A 25052-nucleotide genomic window follows, 5' to 3' on the forward strand; every position below is an offset into this window, starting at 1 on the left:
TTGCGTCAACAAAATATATGCAGTGGCTTTTGTAGTGGCTTTTGTGATTGTATTCACACCCCTTGACATTTTCCCACATTTTGAATGTAAAATGTCAAATTAAGTTGAGATTTGTTTTGTCATTGGCCTACACACAATACCCCATAATGTCAAAGTCGAATTATGTTTTCAAAATGTAATCGAATGTATTCAAAATGAAAAGCTGAAATGTATTGAGTCAATACCTATTCAACTCCTTTGTTAGGGCATGCCTAAATAAGCTCAGGAGTAAAAGTTTGCTTAACAAGTCACATAATAAGATGCATAGACTCAATCTGTGTGCAATAATAGTGTTTACCATGATTTTTGAATGACAACCTCATCTCTGTACCCTACACATACAATTATCTGTAAAGTCCCTCAGTCGAGCAGTGAATTTTAAACACAGATTCAACCAAAATGACCAGGGAGGTTTTCCAATGCCTTGCAAAGAAAGGCACCTATTGGTAGATGGGTTAAAAAGCAGACATTGAAAATCCCAATGAGCAAGGTGAAGTTATTAACGATACTTTGGATGGTGTATCAATACACAGAGTCACTACAAAGATACATGCGTCCTTCCTATCTCAGTTGCCGGAGAGGAAGGAAACCGCTCAGGGATTTCACTGAGGCCAATGGTGACTTTAAAACAGTTACAGAGTTTAATGGCTGTGATAGGAGAAAAATTAGGATGGGTCAACAACATTGTAGTTACTCCACAATACTAACCCAATTGGCAGAGTGAAAAGATGGAAGCCTGTATAGAATTTTTATTTTGTACTGGCTTCCATCTTTTTACTCTGTCAATTTTCACTCTGCATCCTATTTGCTTTAAGGCAAAAGTAAAGTAAAACTGCAAAAGAAATTGCTCCATATCCTGCATACAAAAGTGTTATGTTTGGGGAAAATACAATACAACACATTGCTGAGTAAAAAACGAAAGTAAAAATGCAAAAAAAATTGCTCCATATCCTGAATACAAAAGTGTTATGTTTGGGGAAAATACAATACAACACATTGCTGAGTAGCACTCTTCATGTTTTCAAGCATGGTGGTGGCTGCATCATGTTATGAGTATGCTTGTCATCGGCAAACCAGGGAGTGTTTTAGGATGAAAAGAAGCGGAATGGAGCTAAGTACAATATAGGCTAAATCCTAGAGGAAAACTTAGTTCAGTCTGCTTCCCAACAGACATTGAGAGATAAATTCACCTTTCAGCAAGACAATAACCTAAAACTCAAGGCCAAATATACACTGGAGTTGCTTAACACAACGACATTGAATGTTCCTGAGTGGCCTACAGTTTTGACTTAAATCGTCTTGAAAATCTAAAGACTTGAAAATGGCTGTCTAGCAATGATCAACAACAAACTTGACAGAGCTTGAATTTTTCTTTAAAGAATAATGTGCAAGTATTGTGCAATCCAGGTGTGCAAAGCTCTTAGACACTTACCCAGAAAGACTCACAGCTGTAATCACTGACAAATGTGATTATAACATGTATTGACACAGAGGTAGAATACTCTAATAAAATGTTTTATTTCTCAGAAATGTTTTACGAATATAAAAACAAAAACAATGACAATTAAACTATTTGAATCCCAAATTGTACACAACAAAATGTCAAAAAAGTCAAGGGGTGTGAATACTTCCGGAAGGCACTGTACAGTGCATTCGAAAAGTATTCAGACCCCTTGACTTTATCCACATTTTGTTATGTTACAGCCTTATTCTAAAATGGATTCAATTTTTTTGTTTTTCTTTATCAATCTACACGCAATACCCCATAATGACAAGGCAATTTTGGGGGGAAAATGTATAAACTAAAGTACTTTGTTGAAGCAGCTTTGGCAACGATTACAGCCTTTGGTATACTTGGGTATGACGCTACAAGCTTGGCACAACTGCATTTGGTGAGTTTCTCCCATTCTTCTCTGCAGATTCTCTCAAGCTCTGTCAGATTGGATGGGGAGAGTCGCTGCAGAGCTATTTTCAGGTCTCTCCAGAGCTGTTCGATCGGGTTCAAGACCGGGTTCTGGCTGGGCCACTCAAGGACATTCAGAGACTTTTCCCCGAAGCCACTCCTACGTTTTTGTGTGCTTAGGGTCATTGTCCTGTTGGACAAGTCTGAGGTCCTGAGCGCTCTGGACCAGGTTTTCATCAAGGATCTCTCTGTATTTTGCTCCGTTCATCTTTCCCTCGATCCTGACTAGTCTCCCAGTCCCTGCCACTGAAAACCATCCCCACATCATGATGCTGCCACCACCATCCTTCATCGTAAGGCTGGTGCCTGGTTTCCTCCAGATGCTTGGCATTCAGGCCAAAGAGTTCAATCTTGGTTTCATCAGACCAGAGAATTCTGTTTCTCATGATCTGACAGTATTTAGGTGCCTTTTGGCAAACTCCAAGCGGGCTGTCATGTGTCTTTCACTGAGGAGTGGCTTCCGTCTGGCAACTCTACCATAAAGGCCTGATTGGTGGAGTGCTACAGAGATGGTTGTCCTTCTGAAAGGTTCTCTTATCTCCACAGAGGAACTCTAGAGCTCTGTCAGAATGACCATCGGGTTCTTGGTCACCTTCCTGACCAAAGCCCTTCTCCCCCGATTGCTCACTTTGGCCGGGAGGCCAGCTCTAGGAAGAGTATTGTGTGTAGATTGATGAGTATTTAAAATGAGGCTTTAAAGTAACAAAATGTGGAAAAAAGTCAAGGGGGTCTGAATACTTTCCGAATGCACTGTGTATATATATATATATATATATATATATATATATACATACATATACACATACACATATATATACACACATATATATGTATGTATATATATATATGTATGCATGTATATATATATATATATATATATATATATATATATATATATGTGTATGTATGTATGTATGTATGTATGTATATATATATTTATTTCATAAAAAGCTAATCATGTTCTGTTTGTGTGTGTGGTAGTCACCAGCGGAAGACATAGGTCAGGCCCTCACACACACATCCTCATCGACACACCTCTGGACATACAGGTTGCACACATTCCCTTCCTGGGCAATGCAGCTGTAACACTTCAGGGAGGGCCTGACCTGGCATGCACACACACACACACACACATATATATATATATATATATATATATATATATATATATATATATATATATATATATGTGTGTGTGTGTGTGTGTGTGTGTGTGTGTGTGTGTGTGTGTGCATGCCAGGTCAGGCTCTCCCTGATTAGGGAGGTATATTTTTCATTCTTTCTTCAAACAAGCTGATCAGAAAATTATATAAGAAAGCAGACTGTGACAAACTCCTGTCTAATGACTATGTATCTTGCACCTGTTGTGAGACCAACCTCTGTAATTGAGTGATCAATCAGAAAGAGAGTTTATCTCTGTTGAATAAGATCAACCAATGAGAGTTTAGGAATTAGGGCGATCTGAATTTAAAAAAAAATGGAAATACAGCTTCCTGTTGTATGATTTCTCCACAGATTTGCTAGACTAAAGAGCAACTGAAAATAGATGGGTTTTCAATACACTTTCCTGCAGTTGGCTGGGGGGGGGGGGCTCAGGTGTTTCTGACCTCTGACCCCACAGCTTGTAAATGGGTAATGGGCCACTTGGAGAAGCAAGGGAGGTGGAGGGGAGTCAATAGTGATGCCCAAGCCCATACCAAAAACACAATACGTGTGTAATGTAGGACGGTCTACACAAAAACACACACACAGACATACAGGAGGATTACAGCCGACAGATGGACAGACGAACGGACGGACGGACATGCACAAAATACACCCACCCACACACATAAAGTGCACACCCCTATATAAGTAGTATGCATGATGTATAAAATTTGACAACAGTTGTGATATCTTCATGAACATTACACAGTGAGTCTTGTTAACTGAAAAAAAAAACATATTTTGAAAAGGGAAGAAACCAGTAACTCAACACAACAAGGATAACCTTCTGCTGAATCCAATCCCTCACAACCACTCCTCTAGAATCTGACAAAGTGACAAATGATTAATGCTCAATTTATGTGTGGAGAATTCACAGCAACAGTGGACAATCATGTTCAATGAGAATTTGTGGAAAAAATATTCTGCTGGCTCAAGAGTGACATCTAGTGGTCAATGTGTATGTGTGTGTGTGTGTGATTTTTTTTATTTCACCTTTATTTAACCAGGTAGGCCAGTTGAGAACAAGTTCTCATTTACAACTGCGACCTGGCCAAGATAAAGCCAAGCAGTGCGACAAAAACATCAACACAGAGTTACACATGGGATAAACAAACGTACAGTCAATAACACAATATAAAAATCTATATACAGTGTATGCAAATGTAGTAAGATTAGGGAGGTAAGGCAATAAATAGATCATCGTGCCGAAATAATTACAATTTAGCATTAACACTGGAGTGAAAGATGTACAGATGATGATGTGCAAGTAGAGATACTGGGATGCAAAAGAGCAAAAATAAATAACAATATGGGGATGATGTAGTTGGGTAAGCTATTTACAGATGGGCTGTGTACAGGTGCAGTGAACTGTAAGTTGCTCTGACAGCTGATGCTTAAAGTTAAAGTTAGTGAGGGAGATATAAGTCTCCAGCTTCAGTGATTGTTTTCAATTCGTTCCAGTCATTGGCAGCAGAGAACTGGAAGGAAAGGCGGCCAAATAGGAGTTGACTTTGGGGATGACCAGTGAAATATACCTGCTGGAGCGCGTGCTATGGGTGGGTGTTGCTATGGTGACCAGTGAGCTGAGATAAGGCAGGGCTTTACCTAGCAAAGACTTATAGATGACCTGGAGCCAGTGGGTTTGGCAACAAATATGAAGCGAGGGCCAGCCAACGAGAGCATACAGGTCGCAGTGGGGAGTAGTATATGGGGCTTTGGTGACAAAACAGATTGCACTGTGATAGACTACATCCAATTTGCTGAGTAGAGTGTTGGAGGCTATTTTGTAAATGACATCGCTGAAGTCAAGGATTGGTAGGATAGTCAGTTTTACGAGGGTATGTTTAGCAATATGAGTGAAGGAGGCTTCGTTGTGAAATAGGAAGCCGATTCTAGATTTCATTTTGGATTGGAGATGCTTAATGTGAGTCTGGAAGGAGAGTTTACAGTCTAGCCAGACACCAAGGTATTTGTAGTTGTCCTTTGTAGTTGTCCACATATTCTAAGTCAGTCGGGCGGGTGCGGGCAGCGATTGGTTGAAGAGCATGCAGATGTAAAAGAGCTCAGATGTAAAAATGGAATGTCCAACATTTCGACAGGCAAGCTGTCTTCATCAGGGTATAATCACAAACACTGCAGGGTCACTCATTTATATAGTGTCAAAAGACACACACACACACAGGTGTCTGTAATCATGGCCAAGTAATGGCCTAATAGCATTGGTTAATTCTCAAATATTAAAATGACATAAAGAACATACAAAAAGCAGATGGATAGCATACGATCATAGATTCAATTTTGAATACATAAGCCTACAAACAATTACAATGACAAAGTCACAATAATCACAAGAATGGCTTCGTATGCTATCCATTCGTTTTTTAGGTCATTTTAATTTTAGATAATTAACCAATGATATTAGGTCATACTTGGCCATGATTACTGACACCTGTGTGTGTGTCTTTTGACACTATATAAACAAGTCACCCTGCAGTGTTTGAATATACCCTGATGAAGACAGCTTGCCTGTTGAAACGTTGGACATTACATTTTTACATCTGAGCTCTTAGAGTGTGCGGCTCTCCTTAATTTTCAAGTTTTCCGCTAGAATGTCTCCCCCCTTTGAAGAGGGGGATGACTGCGGCAGCTTTCCAATCTTTAGGGAGTGTGTGTGTGTGTGTGTGTGTGTGTGGCACTGCCGTTGTATATAAACACACCTCACACTCATTATGTGACTTGGGAAAAAAAACACACACTGCTAGAGACTGGTGGAATGTTCTGGATACACAGAGATAAAAGCAACACCAGTAAAGGGAAAACCAATGTAACTATCACTGTGCCTTTTTTGTTTACACAAAGTCAGAGATGTGTTTTCCAGAAAACAGTGATATGTCTCTTTGACGATTTGCAACATTGCGAGATAGAAAGTATTCACCTTTTCTTTGGTTAAGACGCTCTCTCTGCTTTTATATCTACGACACGTTTCACTTACTGTGACTGTACTATGCGCTTGTCGTATCGAGAGCTACCTTAAGTATCTAGCTACGTACCTGAACTATAAACCATAAACATCTAAGGAAAGAGCAGGAATAACTGTAAAAAGACCTGTAAACAACATGGGCTCAGGCTACATATTATATCACACTGGGTATCATAGCTGGAGAGCACATAAGCCCACAGAAAACACACTGTATGTCAGTGCCGAACCCCACTCGGCAGATTGCATTGGATCCTCCTATGAAAACTGTTCTACTACACCCAGTATTTCTCCTCGAGAGGCCTTCTCTTTGTGAAACAGGTCTAACTAAAGCTATCATATTATGGTTATGACAATGGGGTACATTGATACGTCTTCTATGCACTGTAAAGAGTTTACTTTGGATTATAGTGTTTCTACCATAACGTCTCTGTCATCCCCATTACATATGGTCTATTACTCCTCCTATAACTTTGTCAACCCCATAACATGTGTCTTAGTGTCTCTACCATTACCGTCTCTCTGTGTCACCCCCATAACATGTGTCTTAGTGTCTCTACCATTACCATCTCTCTGTCACCCCCATAACATGTGTCTTAGTGTCTCTACCATTACCGTCTCTGTGTCACCCCCATAACATGTGTCTTAGTGCCTCTACCATTACCGTCTCTCTGTGTCACCCCCATAACATGTGTCTTAGTGTCTCTACCATTACCGTCTCTCTGTGTCACCCCCATAACATGTGTCTTAGTGTCTCTACCATTACCGTCTCTCTGTGTCACCCCCATAACATGTGTCTTAGTGTCTCTATCATTACCGTCTCTCTGTGTCACCCCCATAACATGTGTCTTAGTGCCTCTATCATTACCATCTCTCTGTGTCACCCCCATAACATGTGTCTTAGTGTCTCTACCATTACCATCTCTCTGTGTCACCCCCATAACATGTGTCTTAGTGTCTCTACCATTACCGTCTCTCTGTGTCACCCCCATAACATGTGTCTTAGTGTCTCTATCATTACCGTCTCTCTGTGTCACCCCCATAACATGTGTCTTAGTGCCTCTATCATTACCGTCTCTCTGTGTCACCCCCATAACATGTGTCTTAGTGTCTCTATCATTACCGTCTCTCTGTGTCACCCCCATAACACATATCTCGGTCCCTCTCATTACGTGTCCCCCATTAGTGTATCCTGCGTAAGGTCTCTCTCAGTGTCTCCTATGTAACGTCCCTCTCAGTGTCACCCCCATAACATCTCAGTGTCTCCTGTGTCTCTACTTATTCCACAGTTGTCAGTCTCCTCTGTCCATATCACCTTGCTCAGTATCACCCCTAAAAAACATCTGTTTATGAGGCCATACTGTAAGCCCCTTTATGTCTATTCTGGTAGGAGATTCCCTCCAGACAGTCTACCACAGTAAGAGGTAGGTACTCAGTGTGTGTCGACACATGCCCTCACCCCATCATTTCCCTCCGTTGTATTTTTCTCCTAATTGCTGTAAACACCCTGCGACAGCGTGACCAAACCGCGGATGTGCTGTGCAGACTGGAAGTTGTTTGATCATCACACACCAAAGTGGAACGTGCTAGCTACCTGACAATCACGCTGACCTCACCTTGCCTTAGTGTGTGTGTGTGTTCTGAAAGGTGAACAGAGACAAACATCTGATCTGAAGTGCAGAGAGAGAGAGGAAGAAGGTGGCGGCAGAGTCTCCACTCCAACAGAAGACAGACAAGAGAAAGAAGATGTGCCAATTCATCCTAAAATGGATGTCCCTCTGGTCTTGTGAACCTCCAGGCAGACCTAGCTCCTGAGTGTCTATGGTCCCCTCTCCCCATCCCCAATCCTGTAACCTTAACCATTGGGGGATAAAAAGCCAATCTGATCCTGGATCAGATCCTGTGGGCCATCTGAAGGTCAGGGGGGGGGGGGGACATGTATAGACAGTGTGTGTGTGTGTGTGTGTGTGTGTGTGTGTGTCCTCAGTCAAGAGGGTTAGGGACGGATTCTGCTCGCATGGAGGTCATATACTAAACTACACTTTTGATCAGGCAATATTTTGGGTTTCTGAAAAGCTTATGGGAAAATACAGAAGTTACACAAATGTGAGCTACAAGTCATGAGAAAAAAAATGAACAAAACATAAATAATGGCATTTTACAGAATCAGTACTGGTCGGGATAATTTAAAAGAATGTATGTACATTTAATTTTATCTATTCATTTCTCCAAAATACTTTTCTCGAGGAAAGCTACCAATGCCAAAACCTTGATGTGAAAAAAAGTACCTTTCTATGTTCAAAAAATATTGAATTGTGGAAAAACAGGACTGTTCTACTACATTGATTATATGCTCTGGTCTGCTGTTGTTTCAGAGAAAACAAGACAAGCTTACCACAGGGAATAACACAACAAGACACTATGATCTCACTCCTGTCAGTGCGGCCCACAGCCTAGTCATCACTATGTTCTATACAGTCAACCTTTATGCAACTGACTACACCTCCATGTTCCATTGCCTGTAGATAGCAACACAATTCAGTCAACACCCCTGACTATTGTTTACTCAGAATCCCAGACAGAATAAATCTTCAAACATAGTCAGGAAAAAAAGATCCCAAAAATGGAGGGAGGTGGGTAGCCATGGTGACTGGATTGTGCTGTTCCCACAGGCTGTCTCCTTAGTTCTCTGGTTTTTGGGTGTGGCCTGTTTTGGACGTTATCCTCACATTTAGAAGAGTTTGTATAAGGGGTTACATATTCTCTGATCTAGAGAAGAAATACAGAGATAGAGAGAGAGAGAGAGAGAGAGAGAGAGAAACACAGAACGAGAGAAACCGATAGAGAAACACATAAAGAGAGGGAGAGAGAGAAAATCCCAAATGCCAGAATGTAGAAGCTCCAGCTTTACAGCTGACCATAAGAAAAGTCTCACCCATGTAGTCATATTTTCTTAGGTTGTTGGGTTTCTACTAGACCACGAGACAAAATCTCACCAGCAGATGAGGGTCAATTTTCAGGCTGTTGTTTTAAAAAAAAGCCATTATTGCATTTATATACTGAATTTACTGTGTGAATAAATACATAAAGTTAGTTTTGACATTGCAAATACAGACTGCATAACAAACACAAGGGACAAAAGTGGACTTTGATCGCGATGCAAAACATTTGAAACGTATAAGGACATTGGGCTTTCTGAAATACATCCCACAATTGACACTCCTGAAGTGACGTCTGTGCGTAAAGGCACTACTGCTTGCAACTGCGTGTCAATAGAGCGCGCCAGTTTGTAGTCTTACAACCCGGAAATTAGTCATTCAGCTATCCCTAAGTGCAAAAGGAAAGCATAGTGTTTAGGGATAATCACCGAAAATGAGGTCTGAGATTAACACAGGTTTAGTAGATTTTAGCAATCAGTTAACATGACCTTGGTATGCTTTTTTTCTAACATAAAAAATATTATCTCATGGAACAAAACATAAGATCTCCTAAACTTGGGTTTACCACATACCTTATTTTTGGCGTTTTCCGAAAATCCTACAAAAACACCATTCATTTGTTCCATAGGCTTTGTCCATGGCGCAGTTTTAGTGCCTACAAAAATACGCCATTACTATTTATCACTTTCGCAACGCAAAAACGCCCCTCTCCTGCGAGAAGCGCATTCGGGATTTCTGTGTTTATGTTATGAAACCGTGTGCAGGCTCTAAAATGTTGACGGCGGCGACTCGAAGTCGTTTTACGCGAGAGCAAACAAGAATACTATTGCGTGAAGTCCATGCACGGCGATATTCTATTTATGGTACACCGACAAAACCGTTCAGAGTGTCCAATGCTCGGTCAGCCTGGGAGCAAGTAGCAGAGCGAGTGAGCGCCACTACCGTTGGGCTTCAGAAAACAGCCAACCAGTGCAGGAAGCGAATTAATGATCTTAAACGGAGACAAGGAATAAGAATATTTGAAAACAGATTGCCAAAACCAGTCTCTAACCTTACAGACAACAACTCTATTTCCTCAATTAAAATTGAGCATGCAGGTAGAGTACAGTAATGATTACATTTAGGCAAATTAGGCCTACCATTTTCTATACTAGGAATTGCAGGCTATAAATAGGGAAATCATGTGTAGATATTTGTTGATTACTTACTATGTTAGCTGCATTTTCCACATTTATAAAGTAGTATTGTGTGCAAGCAAACTACTTAAAAAAAAAAAAAAGTGTTGATTTGAGATTGCACCATGCTGGTTGCGTGTAAATGGATGAGCTATGTGATTGGGGAAATAAAATGATACGTCATGGTTTGATTTTTCTATTCCAGAGCATCAAATTGGAGATGGCCTTGATATGAAAGCAGAGACGGCTGGTCCATCCAAGGCTGGAACACCACAACATGTTCCCCAACCTGATCCAACCCAGGCCTCTTCATTCCAAGCCCCTCGGGTCAGCTCACCGCAGATTAACCAATCTCAGGGACTGGGTCAGGGACAGCTCTTCAGAGCTCACATCCCGCTGATAAACTTCCAACCCCTCATCCACGTCCAGCCCGCTTCCCAGGATTTCACAGTCCTCTGCCAGGTGCACCAGGCGGGCTACGCCATGCTACACAAGGAGATCATGGACACTAAAAACAGTATGGAGGAAATGCTGCATCCTGTGTTGTCCTCCATCAGCCACAGCCTGGAGAGACTTGCTAGTGCTGTTGAAAGGTTGTCCGATCCTAGGGAGTCACCACTACAGACTGTCACTCCCATCACAATGCCTCTCCAACACAGACTGAATGGACCGTCATACACTGATTCCACATGAGTACATCCTTTGTGATGTTTGCTGGTTTCTTGCAATGTTGACAACTGTTTACTTCTGTTTTAACAATACAATGTCCTACAAGTATTTCAAGTTAAAAAAAATATAAAAAATCATTAACCAAAAAATATGAACTATGGTATGCTATCGAATGTATGGTGTGTTCGTTGTTGCATGTATTTATTAGAATGCTTTCATAAGAGTGGTTAAATGTAGTCTATATAATTCAATCAAACCTGCTGTATTCACACAGTAGCGTTTTCCAAATGCATTGACTGGTTTTACTGTAGCCTATAAAAACCTACAATTATTTAGCCTACTAGACCCCTCAAAGGGAGACTTTGCTTTCACTTTTCAGAAGGAGAAGTGTATGTGTGTGGGGTAAAGTTTGTAAATCTGTAGAGAATTGCTTATGGTTTTGGAAGGCAATGTGCAGACCATGATTTAATGATGAAATCTTTCAATCTGTTTCTAAATGTTTTTGGAGGAATAAATATGCTGTGAACCACAGTATCATAAATGTAACCTATCACTTACTCAACGAGACAATCTATTACGATTTATCTATAGGTCTAATGTCAAGAATTTCAAGAATCTAATCATTCAATATTGTGGTGATTGTTACTGTTTTGAAGAAGCGTTTATTTTGGGCACATTTTCCCCAACAAAGGGAGGGCAATATACTGCGCACGGCCGGTATCAACTGCGCAAGCGTATTGTATTTTGTGGTCCTGCGAATGGTAGCCCAGATTGTTTTGGAACGCCTGAACGGTGTCCACTCTCCTTATTAGGGTTTTCCGTAACCGTAATAACCGTTGCTGTTTTGTAACTGAACAAACACCCATTTTGTAATTGTGTTTTTAATACGTTGCAGCCTTGAGATGAGTAGGCTAGGCTATGTAAACATTCAGAACACTATTGTGTCTTTCCGTCATTTTTAGCGTTTGCGCTTCGTTTATGGCTTTCCCTGAGAAAATATGGATTCCGATAACGATAAGAGAGATGGGAGGCCAGAGATCGAGATGCTTCATATGGAGAGGCAACGAAAGAAGCGTTTCAACGAGGAAGAGCTCAAAATACTCGTGCGTGAAGTGCAAGCTCGACGACCTGGCCCTGGCTACACCCGTGTTGCACAGGCCGCATGGGAAGATATTGCAGCAAAGGTGAGCACTTCTTCGTTTGGATACCTCAGAACCGGGATGCAGTGTAAAAAGCGATACAATGACCTGATGCGCAGACAACCCTGTTATATCAAGAAGGGTCCTGGGTCAAAGAGGAAGCGAGTGAACAGGCAGACAGAAGCAAAACTTCACCATCCAACAGAAGAGGAGGAGCCTTTCCTCTCAGTCCGAACAAAACGTTATAAATTTGAGTTTGTGGATGGAGAAGGACCCATTGCATTACAAGGTAAAGTTTATGGTTTCAATTTTTAAAAACATTAGTTTTTGTTAGCTTTGTAATGTGTGTGTGCCTACTACGTGATGTCACCAGTACAGGTGCATCAAAGCTGGGACCGAGAGACTGAAAAACAGCTTCTATCTCAAGGCCATCAGACTGTTAAACAGCCACCACTAACATTGAGTGGCTACTGCCAACACACTGTCAATGACACTGACTCTACTCCAGCCACTTTAATCATGGGAATTGATGGGAAATTATGTAAATATATCACTAGCCACTTTAAACAATGCTACCTTATATAATGTTACTTACCCTACATTATTCATCTCATATGCATACGTAGATACTGTACTCTATATCATCGACTGCATCCTTATGTAATACATGTATCACTAGCCACTTTAACTACGCCACTTGGTTTACATACTCATCTCATATGTATATACTGTACTCGATATCATCTACTGTATCTTGCCTATGCTGCTCTGTACCATCACTCATTCATATATCCTTATGTACATATTCTTTATCCCCTTACACTGTGTATAAGACAGTAGTTTTTTGGGGAATTGTTAGTTAGATTACTTGTTCGTTATTACTGCATTGTCGGAACTAGAAGCACAAGCATTTCGCTACACTCGCATTAACATCTGCTAACCATGTGTATGTGACAAATAACATTTGATTTGATTTGGTAAAACAGTATATAAGGAACACTAAATATAGCTTATTTTTCTATATTTTTTCTTCCCTAGCGTTTCAGAATGAAGTTGGTTCCCAATGCATTGGGGTGGAGCTGGACAGTCCCTCGACTAACCACCTGGTTGATGGTCAACAGACTCTGGACGCTGCAGCATCGTCTGAGGCCAGCAGAGTCCCTCCACCCCAGACACACACGCCTGCCACTTCACCCAGGCCCACTTTACCCCAAACCAACCTCCAACCCCGGGTGAACGTAGTGAGATTGAACCTTGAAACTGGTACCCAGGTCAGCACACCTCAAGTGACTGGAACTGTCCACATCCCTCAGTCTCAGGGCACCCTTCCACCCCAAACCAATACACACCCGGTCACTGTTCAACCCCGGGCTGATGGTTTGCTTCAAGGTTATGCTCCATTCCATGTAAACATACCCCAAGTAGTGCCACTGCCACAGCAGACTACTCTACCCCAAGCCAACATATCACAGGCCTATATAACCCAAGCGAACCAATCAAAGGCTACTCTAGCCCAAGCCAACCTATCACAGGCCTATATACCCCAAGCAAACCAATCACAGGACTATATGCCCCAGTCCACTGTGCAGCCTCAGACGAACATACCCCAAGTGAACCAACCTACGGTCCACATTCCTTTGATTGAGGTCCAACCACACATGCAGGTCCAGCTACCTCCTCAGGACCTGGCAGCACTGGTCCAGGTGCATCGCCAAGGTTACGACATGTTACAGAGGGAGCTGGTCAGTATGAGGAGCAGCATGGAGAGAGTGCTGCAGCCCTTGCTGTCATCCATCAACAACAACCTGGAAAGACTGGTTAATGCTGTTGAACACCTCTCTGGGGTTGAGAACACACCTCAGACCAACAGTGTTGTCCATGGTCATCATGATGCTCCCTCCTGACCTTGTTAGGTTATGTTCACCATCTATCTGAGAGTAGGACAGGATGTGTTCAGGTGGATGCAGAGCTCCTGTTTAAAGACTCTTTATACTATTTCAAATGTCTACCATCCAGGTAGAGATGGACTAAAAACATTGAGTAAAGTTCTGTGCAGTAAATGTAACTCTAGGAATTTTTGTATTGTACATGCAGGTCCATTTTGTTATCAGAGATATGTTTCTCTTGTCGATGACTGTAAATACTATATGCTCCCTTTTCTCAGTAATCTTTTTTTGTTCAAGGTGCCTAAAGCCTCTATGGACCTCCTGTTGAGTTCTGAAATAAAATGTATTTTCAAAAAAAGTGTTCAAACAGTTATAATCCTGTCATTGTTCGTTTATGCACACAATCCACGAGGTCAACTTGAGCACAGGCCATTCATTTAGTATAGATCATTTTCTCAGAGGCATGATACAGATGGACGGAGGGGGGGATACAAAAGCAAGGCACCTCCATCACTTTGTCCTGCGCCCACACTGGAGAGCAAGTGAGGGAATCAGGGAAGACTGCAGAACACATGACATTTCAGTCCCGGGCTGTGTTTCTTCCTTCATCCTCTACCCCTCCCTCCTTCACTCTCCGTCTTTACCTCCCTCTCTCCCACCCTCAAAGGATTGACATGTCGTCTCCTACAACCAAAGCTGAGGTGGGACGACTCTGGTGCTGCAGTTGCCCCAGACGGTCTGGAAACCACTCAACTTTGTTAGTGTGGAAATGACAGCCTTACGTCTTCCAAGCAACATCAAGCATGCAGAACTAAATGGTAACAACTCAAAGACATCTCAGGACATCCAGCCACTCCTGGGGGTCTTTCCTTCATCTCAACTAACATGAGAGAACTGGACAGGTGAAAGCAATGTACCAGTAGGTAGGCACCTCCAGAATATTAATCATTTATCATCTGGTACCATTCCCATCTGAGCCACATAACCTGTTTGGAAAGACTAAGTACTCAGTTAAACCTAAACAACTTGGCCGGAGTTATATGAAAAACCCAGCAGCGTTGCAGTTCTTGACACACTCAAACCTGTGCACCTGGCACCGACTACCATACCCTGTTCAAAGGCACTTAAATATTTTGTCATGACCATTCACCCTCAATGGCACACATACACAATCCATGTCTCAAGGCGTAAAAATCCTTCTTTAACCTGTGTCCTCCCCTTCATCTACAGTGAAATGAAATGGATTTAACAAGTGAAATCAATAAGGGATCATAGCTTTTACCTGGTCAGTCTATGTCATCCTAAAGTTCTGTACACTGTATATTCATGAATACTAATCTGTTTACTCAAGTGGTGGGGGGCGGGGGGGTTGTTATGATTAAAACATGTCCCATCATGTCATCAAGTTGTGTTTAAACAGGAGTGTGACTTCCCTGAAGATTCAGGTGGTTCCTTCAGGACACATTATGTTATTTTACCTGACACAGAGAGACTGACGTGCCTTCCGGAAGCTCAAACCCTGGATAGAGAGGCTCAGTGAATGTGGTGTGGAATGTGTGTCAGATGAGACTACAGTCGTGGCCAAAAGTTTTGAGAATGACACAAATATTAATTTTCACAAAGTCTGACTGCCTCAGACTTGCATATACTCCAGAATGTTATGAAGAGTGATCAGATGAATTGCAAAGTCCTCCTTTGCCATGCAAATGAACTGAATCCCCCAAAAACATTTCCACTGCATTTCAGCCCTGCCACAAAAGGACCAGCTGACGTCATGTCAGTGATTCTCTCGTTAAAACAGGTGTGTGAGTGTTGACGAGGACAAGCCTGGAGATCACTCTGTCATGCTGATTGAGTTCGAATAATAGACTGGAAGCTTCCAAATGAGGGTGGTGCTTAGAATCTTTGTTCTTCCTCTGTCAACCATTGTTACCTGCAAGGAAACACGTGCCGCCATCATTGCTTTGCACAAAAAGGGCTTCACAGGCAAGGATATTGCTGCCAGTAAGATTGCACCTAAATCACCCATTTATCGGATCGTCAAGAACTTCAAGGAGAGCGGTTCAATTGTTGTGAAGAAGGCTTCAGGGCGCCCAAGAAAGTCCAGCAAGCGCCAGCACCGTCTCCTAAAGTTGATTTAGCTGTGGGATTGGTGCACCACCAGAAATGGCAGCAGGAATGGCAGCAGGCAGGTGTGGGTGCATCTGCACTCACAGTGAGGTGAAGACTTTTGGAGGATGGCCTGGTGTCAAGAAGGGCAGCAAAGAAGCCACTTCTCTCCAGGAAAAACATCAGGGACAGACTGATATTCTGCAAAAGGTGCAAGGATTGGACTGCTGAAGACGGGGGTAAAGTCATTTTCCCTGATGAATCCCCTTTCCGATTGTTTGGGGCATCTGGAAAAAAGCTTGTCCGGAGGAGACAAGGTGAGCGCTACCATCAGTCCTGTGTCATGCCAACAGTAAATCATCCTGAGACCGTTCATGTGTGGGGTTGCTTCTCAGCGAAGGGAGTGGGCTCACTCACAATTTTGCCTAAGAACACAGCCATGAATAAAGAATGGTACCAACACATCCTCAGAGAGCAACTTCTCCCAACCATCCAGGAACAGTTTGGTGACAAACAATGCCTTTTTCAGCATGATGGAGCACCTTGCCATAAGGCAAAAGTGATAACTACGTGGCTCAGGGAACAAAACATTGATATTTTGGGTCCATGGCCAGGAAACTCCCCAGACCTTAATCCCATTGAGAACTTGTGGTCCATCCTCAAAAGGCGGGTGGACAAACAAAACCCACAAATTCGGACAAACTCCAAGCATTTATTATGCAAGAATGGGCTGCCATCAGTCAGGATGTGGGCCAGAAGTTCATTGACAGTATGCCAGGGCGGATTGCAGATGTCTTGAAAAAGAAGGGTCAACACTGCAAATATTGACTCTTTGCATCAACTTCATTTAATTGTCACTAAAAGCCTTTGACACTTATGAAATGCTTGTAATTATACTTCAGTACTCCATAGTAACATCTGACAAAAATATCTAAAGACACTGAGGCAGCAGACTTTGTGGAAATGAATATTCATGTCATTCTCAAAACTTTTGGCCACGGCTGTACACTGTTTTAGGCCCAGCCTTTGGAACTTTAGCTTTCCTGGATATAGCCATTATATTATGGTCACTACATCCAATGGGTACGGATACAGCTTTAGAACAAAGTTCTGCTACATTGGTAACCATTTTATCAATACATTTGGATGATGTACAGTAGTTCCTGCACTATTTGTGAACACTCTGGTAGGTTGATTGATAACCCGAGCCAGATTACAGGCACTGGTTACAGTAAGAAGCTTCCGCTTGAATGGACAGCTTGATGAAAACCAGTCTATGTTCAGGTCACCCAGAAAATAGACCTCTCTGTCAGCATCACACACATTATCAAGCATTGCACACATATTATCCAGATACTGACTGTTGACACTTGGTAGCCTATATCAGCACCCCAAAGAAGAGGATTTCGATGATGCACGTGAACATGCAACCACAACACTTCCACAACATTAGACAGGACGTCCTCTCTAAGCTTTAAATGAATATGGCTCTGAACAAATACAGCAACCCCACAAGCATTCACGTCTCTTCTGTAGTTGTTATATCCTTGTATTTCCACTGCTGCATCATCAAATGAATTATCTGAGTTTCAGAGATGGCTAATATATGTATGTCATCCGATGTTAACAAGTAATTTATTTCATTGACCTTTTTTTCTAAAGCTACATACAGTGGGGCAAAAAAGTATTTAGTCAGCCACCAATTGTGCATGTTCTCCCACTTAAAAAGATGAGAGGCCTGTCATTTTCATCATAGGTACAGTTCAACTATGACAGACAAAATGAGAAGAAAAAAAATCAAGAAAATCATATTGTAGGATTTTTAATGAATTTATTTGCAAATTATGGTGGAAAATAAGTATTTGGTCACCTACAAAAGTTTATCTCAATACTTTGTTATATACCCTTTGTTGGCAATGACAGAGGTCAAACGTTTTCACACACTGTTGCTGGTATTTTGGCCCGTTCCTCCATGCAGATCTCCTCTAGAGCAGTGATGTTTTGGGGCTGTTGCTGGGCAACACGGACTTTCAACTCCCTCCAAAGATTTTCTATGGGGTTGAGATCTGGAGACTGGCTAGGCCACTCCAGGACCTTGAAATGCTTCTTACGAAGCCACTCCTTCGTTGGCCGGGCGGTGTGTTTGGGATCATTGTCATGCTGAAAGACCCAGCCACGTTTCATCTTCAATGATCTTGCTGATGGAAGGAGGTTTTCACTCAAAATCTCACGATACATGGCCCCATTCATTCTTTCCTTTACACGGATCAGTCGTCCTGGTCCCTTTGCAGAAAAACAGCCCCAAATCATGATGTTTCCACCCCCATGCTTCACAGTAGGTATGGTGTTCTTTGGATGCAACTCAGCATTCTTTGTCCTCCAAACACGGCGAGTTGAGTTTTTACCAAAAAGTTATATTTTGGTTTCATCTGACCACATGACATTCCCCCAATCTTCTTCTGGATCATCCAAATGCTCTCTAGCAAACTTCAGACGGGCCTGGACATGTACTGGCTTAAAGCAGGGGGACACGTCTGGCACTGCAGGATTTGAGTCCCTGGCTGCATAGTGTGTTACTGATGGTAGGCTTTGTTACTTTGGTCCCTGCACGTCATTCACTAGGTCCCCCCGTGTGGTTCTGGGATTTTTACTCACCGTTCTTGTGATAATTTTGACCCCACAGTGTGAGATCTTGCGTGGAGCCCCAGATCGAGGGAGATTATCAATGGTCTTGTATGTCTTCCATTTCCTAATAATTGCTCCCACCGTTGATTTCTTCAAACCAAGCTGCTTACTTATTGCAGATTCAGTCTTCCCAGCCTGGTGCAGGTCTACAATTTTGTTTCTGGTGTCCTTTGACAGCTCTTTGGTCTTGGCCATAGTGGAGTTTGGAGTGTGACTGTTTGAGGTTGTGGACAGGTGTCTTTTATACTGATAACAAGTTCAAACAGGTGCCATTAATACAGGTAACGAGTGGAGGACAGAGGAGCCTCTTAAAGAAGAAGTTGCAGGTCTGTGAGAGCCAGAAATCTTGCTTGTTTGTAGGTGACCAAATACTTATTTTCCACCATAATTTGCAAATAAATTCATTAAAAATACTACAACGTGATTTTCTGGATTTTTTTTCTCATTTTGTCTGTCATAGTTGAAGTGTACCTATGATGAAAATTACAGGCCTCTCTCATCTTTTTAAGTGGGAGAACTTGCACAATTGGTGGCTGACTAAATACTTTTTTGCCCCACTGTATCTTAATATGGGCTATTTTTTAGCCCTTTCCTGGGTAGCTTATTTGAGATAGACATAATGTGAAGTGTCACATGTGTGTGTGTGTGTGTGTGTTTGTTTGTTTTGTGGGGCTGAAGCTCATGAAGCTGTGAGGCTTGTAAAAAGTACAAAACTCCTCATTCTTTAATCTGAGGACTGTTCCCTTTTTAATGACACCTAAATAGTAAAAGGAGTGAGAAATATTTCCTTGCTCTAATGGTACGTTAAAACTTTAAAAAAGTGACAATGATAGACCTTAAAACACTGGTTTCTGACCTTTGTTCAATGGAAACTTAAGGTCACTCTTCATGGATACACACCTGGGTACAGGTGAGTCTGGTCTCTCCTGCTAGACCCTGCTAAAAATTCAGAAATAAGAAAGTGACCTTAATACAGTTAACTGTTAGTAGGAGCAAATTTTGCGAAATGCTTCAATGGGTGATGATAATCAGTAGTTGTTAACTCATTGACAAAATTATATGGGTCCTTACCTTTTTTCAGTTAAAGTGTTTCTCTCTTTAAACCGAAGAGGTAGATCCATAGACTGGTCATTCTTCTTCAGCAGGGGCCAGTGCCCCTGTGACAACAATTTTGGATCCCCTTGTGGCCCCCCTAAATGTGGAGTATGAAATAATTTTTACATAACAAATTTTTGCTATCGTTCTTTTTTTACATCCGTTATTAGACAGTGGCAACACGGAACATGGTCTTTTGCCTGCTAATGCCTGCTATGCAGTGAAGAAAACGATATGACAACAATAACGTCTAATGTAACTGGCCCCTCTAACAGTACAACTGGCCCCAGCTTGGCCCCCCCAGTTGAAATGGTCTAGAACCGGCACTGGTGTGGAAAGTTAAACCTTTTTTGAAAGAAATAGGGAATTATTTAAGAAAAGTGCAAGGGTTCACATAGAATTGGCCAAGACTGTACATGAATGAGCAAAGTTGGTTCCTGTTTCACATTCGTGTGTGTCAAAACAAAAACGCCCTAATGATCGGTTGACAATAGAGCCTCCCACAATGCAGGCAATGACTGCAAGTTTCAGCTGATGAGGAGCAACTGCAGAAAATTGCAGTTGACTGCAGTTGAAACTTTGTGACCTTTGATGTGTGTATGTGATGTAATGTCATCAAACAGAGAGAATATAAGTAACAAGATATGAGTTAGTCCCCAAGCAAACTCTGGACGCTGAAACATCATCTGAGGCCAGCAGAGTCCATCCACCCCAGACACCAATGCCTGCCACTTCTCCCAGGACATTTTAACCCCAACCCAACCTCCAACCCCGGGTGAACATAGTCAGATTGAACCTTGAACCCTGTCCTCAGGTCAGTACACCTCAAGTGACTGAAACCGTCCACATCCCTCAGTCTTAGGGCACGCTACAACCCCAAGCCAGTACACCCCCAGTCATCGTCCAACCCCAGGCTGATGGTTTGCTTCAAGGTAACGCTCCATTCCACATAAACATACCCCAAGTAGTGCCACTGCCACAGCAGGCTACTCTACCCCAAGCCAACCTATCACAGGCCTATATACCCCAAGCGAACCAATTAAAGGCTGCTCTACCCTAAGCCAACCAATCACAGGCCTATATGTCCTCAGAACCTGGCATTACTGGTCAAGGTGCATCGTCAAGGTTACGACATGTTACAGAGGTAGCTGGCCAGCTCTCTGGGGTTGAGAACACACCTCAGACCAACAGTGTTGTCCATGGTCATCATGATACTCCTTCCTGATTGACCTTGTTAGGTTATGTTCACCATCTATCTGAGAGTAGGACAGGATGTGTTCAGGTGGATGCAGAGCTCCTGTTTAAAGACTCTTTATGTCATATGTCTACTATCTAGGTAGAGACAGACAAAACATTTTTTGGAACTCCTATGAGTCTTGGTACTGAACACGCAGTGGAATAAAATTACATTTTGTTGTCAGAGATACTGTATGTTTCTTATGACTGTACATAGTTTGTACAAATTTTTCTCAAATTTTTCTCTTTGGTTCAGTATGCCAAGGTGCCTAACACGCTATGGTCCTCCATTTGAGTTCCTAACAAAAGGAATATCACCCAGTAAGAAAATAAACAGTGATCATATAACCATGTCATTGCTTGATTATGCACACAATCCATGACGTCAACCTGAACACAGGGCATTCATTTAGCTTTTTCCTAACCTGCTTGTCAATTTCAGTCATGATTCATGATTCATGATTCAGCATGATTCAGAAATAGGGAGAGAAAAAAGAGGGGTATTCGGAAAGAGATAAGGCAACTACCTCCCTTCCTTCATCCCAGAGCAAGCGAAGGAAACAGGGTAGACCGCAGAACACGTGACAGTTAACATTAGTCTCGGGCTGTGATGTGGTGTGTTCCTTGATGGACAGAACACTTGTTGGTTTATTTTTGGCCCAGCAATTGGGGCACTTAATTGGGTTATTGAGCTATGACCAGATGGGCAGTATTTCTGCTACATGTATTTGAAATATATAATTTAATTACTTCTGTGTATTTTGTATTACACTGGGCTGAACTACACTCGGAAAACCGTAATTTGAAGGTGTGACAGTACCCAGGAAGTTCCTGGTGGAGAGCCAAACGAGATCACCAGGATGGAAAACAAGAGCCTCACTGCGGTTGCGGTCCGCCTGCTCCTTCTGATGGTGGATGGCGCACTGGAGCGTCATGTGGGCATCGTTCCAAACCTCTGCGGGCCTGAACCACTCATCCACCGCAGGAGCTTCAGTCTGGCTCAGGGTCCACAGAGCTAGAGCTGGCTGATAGCCTAGGACACACTGGAAGGGGGTCAGCCCGGTGGAGGAGTGACGCAGTGAATTCTAGGCGTACTCCGCCCAGGGAAGGAACCGTGCCCACTTCCCCATGCCGGTCCTGGCAGTGACGTGAGTGAGGCTGACTGTGACTCTCAGCTTCTCCATGAGGGCTCTCTATACCCGTGACGTGAATTGGGGGCCACGGTCAGAGACGATGTCCTCCGGAAGGCCATAGTGCCGAAAGACCTGCTAGAATAGTGTCTCAGAAACCTGGAGAGTGGTAGGGAGACCAGAGAGAGGGATAAAACGGCAGGATTTAGAGAATCTGTCCAAAACAACCATAATAGTAGTGAAACCATCAGAAGAGGGGAGATCAATGAACTAAATCAATGGACAGATGAGACCAAGGCCACTGAGGCACGGGAAGATAAAGGAGATTCCGTACTGGAGCGTGCAGGGGAGATTTAGTTTGGGCACATATGGAGCAGGAGTTTACATAACGAGTCACGACGTCCTGCACCAAGGTGGGCCACCCGTACTTTCCGGAGATTGAATAGTGCCTGGGTGTCCAGCGATGAGAGATGTGTGCTCAGGTCAACAGCCGATCCCATATCCCTGTATCCCTGGAACGTAGGTGCGCTCTGGAGGCCAGGTAGCAGGCGTGGGTTCCCTCTCCGGTGCCTGGTGAATGTCCACATCTACGTCCCAAAGCATGGGGACAATGACTCGGGAGGGCTGAATGATGGGCGCACTCAGGACAGGAACCTCTCCCGAATCATAGAGACGGGACAGGGCATCAGCTTTAATGTTCTTTGAACCTGGGCGATATGACAAGGTGAAGTCAAATCTAGTGAAGAAAAGGGCCCACCTTGCTTGGCGCGGGTTCAGCTGCCTCGCTGTCCGTCTGACCTCCAGGTTCCAATGGTCGGTGAGGATGAGAAATCCGTCCTTCAGCCATTGACGCTACTCCTCTAATACCAACTTCACCACCAAAAGTTCCCGGTCACCGACATCATAGTTCCTCTCTAAAGGAGACAGTTACCCTGGGAGACGGATGATCACAGGGCTGCCCCTCTGCCCTCTTGGACACCGGGTTGGAGTGCACCAGACACCGCTGAAGCTAGTGCCCCTCCTGACGAAAATAGGAACAGAGCCCCAGCTGTCTCCAACGACACCACTCTGCCACGGGGAGGTGTGTGACCCCTATCTCCATGGGTTCAGGCTCTGTTTCAGGATAGCCAAAGGAGGAAGGCGAGAGATGAGGGGGGTGCTGGCGCTCTTGAAGAGAGCCATCGCTATGAGCGCGTCCAAGGAAAGGTTGTCGTCCCAACACGCCAACTCCGTCTGGACCTCTTCGCGCAGTCCTCAACGGAATAAGGTGCGGAGCTGGAGGCTGCCACAGTCCGGAAGGTGAAGGCATACTCCGCAGCGGTCTGGGCACCCTGCCGAAGTTGGAGTAATCGCTCTCCTCCCTCTCTGCCCTCAGGTGGATGATTGAAGACCGCCCTGAACAGAGCCATGAACCTCTCATAGGAACCCGATGGAGTCCCTGCGAGGGACAATAGGGCATCTCTGACCTAGGCGGACTTCTGGATGGACTGGGGGACTGGCTCTCTGGGATGACATGTGGTAGAGGATCCTCACGCTATTAGGAGATGAATCCTCTCGAGAGTTGTCGAGGTGGTGGAGAATGCGAAGGACCTTTATCCATTACCGTACCCAGTTGAGTCAGCTGGTCGTGGTGTTGACGGAGTAGGTGTTCCTGTCCATCGACCATCTGGGCGATATCCTTAACTTCTGCTGCTTCCAATTCTTGAGAGGAAGTATTCTATAACGTATACGCAGGGAGTCAGGAAGCAGGTGAAGAAGGTGGCATTAATAATAAGAAACATGACGATAATCAAAACAGGAGTAGCGTACTGAAGGTAAACAAAACCAATACTGCCTGAATACTGAGTCTACTGAGGGATAAATAAAGGGAGAGTAATCAAGGTGATGATGAAGTCCAGGTGTACTTAATGATGTGGAGCAGGTGCACGAAATGATGGTGCCTGGACCGGTGGTTGGTAGACCGGCGACATCAAGCGCCGGAGAGGGGGAGCGGGAGTAGGCGTGACACACCTTGTAGAGTCCATCCCTTTACATCAAGAGATGTGGATATCTTGTACTTTGTGTCAGTCACACAGCACGTTGTCACGTAAGTACATAATAAATATTTCAGAGTTTAGCTGTCACAAGTCCACCTTAACAGATTGTGAGATAGTGACAGGATGTTTTCGACAGATAAATAGTCGGTGGGTGTCTCAACCTGGTCACACATACTATCCCTATAGTATTGTTATAGTACTGGGGTACGTTTAGTTCACTTCAAATGTTTGCGTGACAGTTTGAACTGAACAACACGTTTCCCCAAAACAGTGTGCACCATTCTTCAACAGTCTTTGAGGTATGTTTGCTCCAGTTTGATTAATATAATCTATATGGGTATGATCATTTGACATTGCAAAACTCGTGTAAGTACATCATACTCAATCGCACTCAACGCCACGATAAACACAATGTTCTTCAACTCTTCAAGTGCCGTTTCAGTTGAATTAAACATTGTACTGTATTCTGTTGTACTGAACGCATCCTGGGTATTCTAAGTGGGCGTGTAGGCACTGCTCCATTGTCCCTCTGTAGAATTGAGTTCATCACAGGGATCTGACCTTGGTGTGATTCTGGAACAACAACAACAAAGGGACACCCACCATTCCCTCCAAGAATGGTTAAAGCAGGTATCATGTGACCTGTGATAGTACATAGAAACAAAGCAGCAATGCTCACTGGATGTGTGAACCACCTCCCCCATGCGTTATTACTATAGTCTACTAGAAAGGTCAAACGTTATTTGGTGCAATGTCTTTGTCCCTGCT

The 25052-nt window shown here is 43.2% G+C and overlaps 1 protein-coding gene across 1 annotated transcript; it reads left to right on the forward strand.

Annotated features, from left to right (window-relative positions):
- Window positions 1-11663: 11663 nt before the first annotated feature.
- Window positions 11664-14352, forward strand: LOC109893157 (uncharacterized). The gene is made up of 2 exons (XM_031827142.1): window positions 11664-12396; window positions 13146-14352. The coding sequence occupies exons 1-2, from the start codon at window positions 11967-11969 to the stop codon at window positions 14009-14011; spliced, it is 1296 nt and encodes a 431-aa protein (XP_031683002.1). The 5' UTR covers window positions 11664-11966; the 3' UTR covers window positions 14012-14352.
- Window positions 14353-25052: the final 10700 nt, after the last annotated feature.

Source organism: Oncorhynchus kisutch, linkage group LG6, assembly GCF_002021735.2.
Source record: "Oncorhynchus kisutch isolate 150728-3 linkage group LG6, Okis_V2, whole genome shotgun sequence".
NCBI classification, from domain to species: Eukaryota; Metazoa; Chordata; class Actinopteri; order Salmoniformes; family Salmonidae; genus Oncorhynchus; species Oncorhynchus kisutch.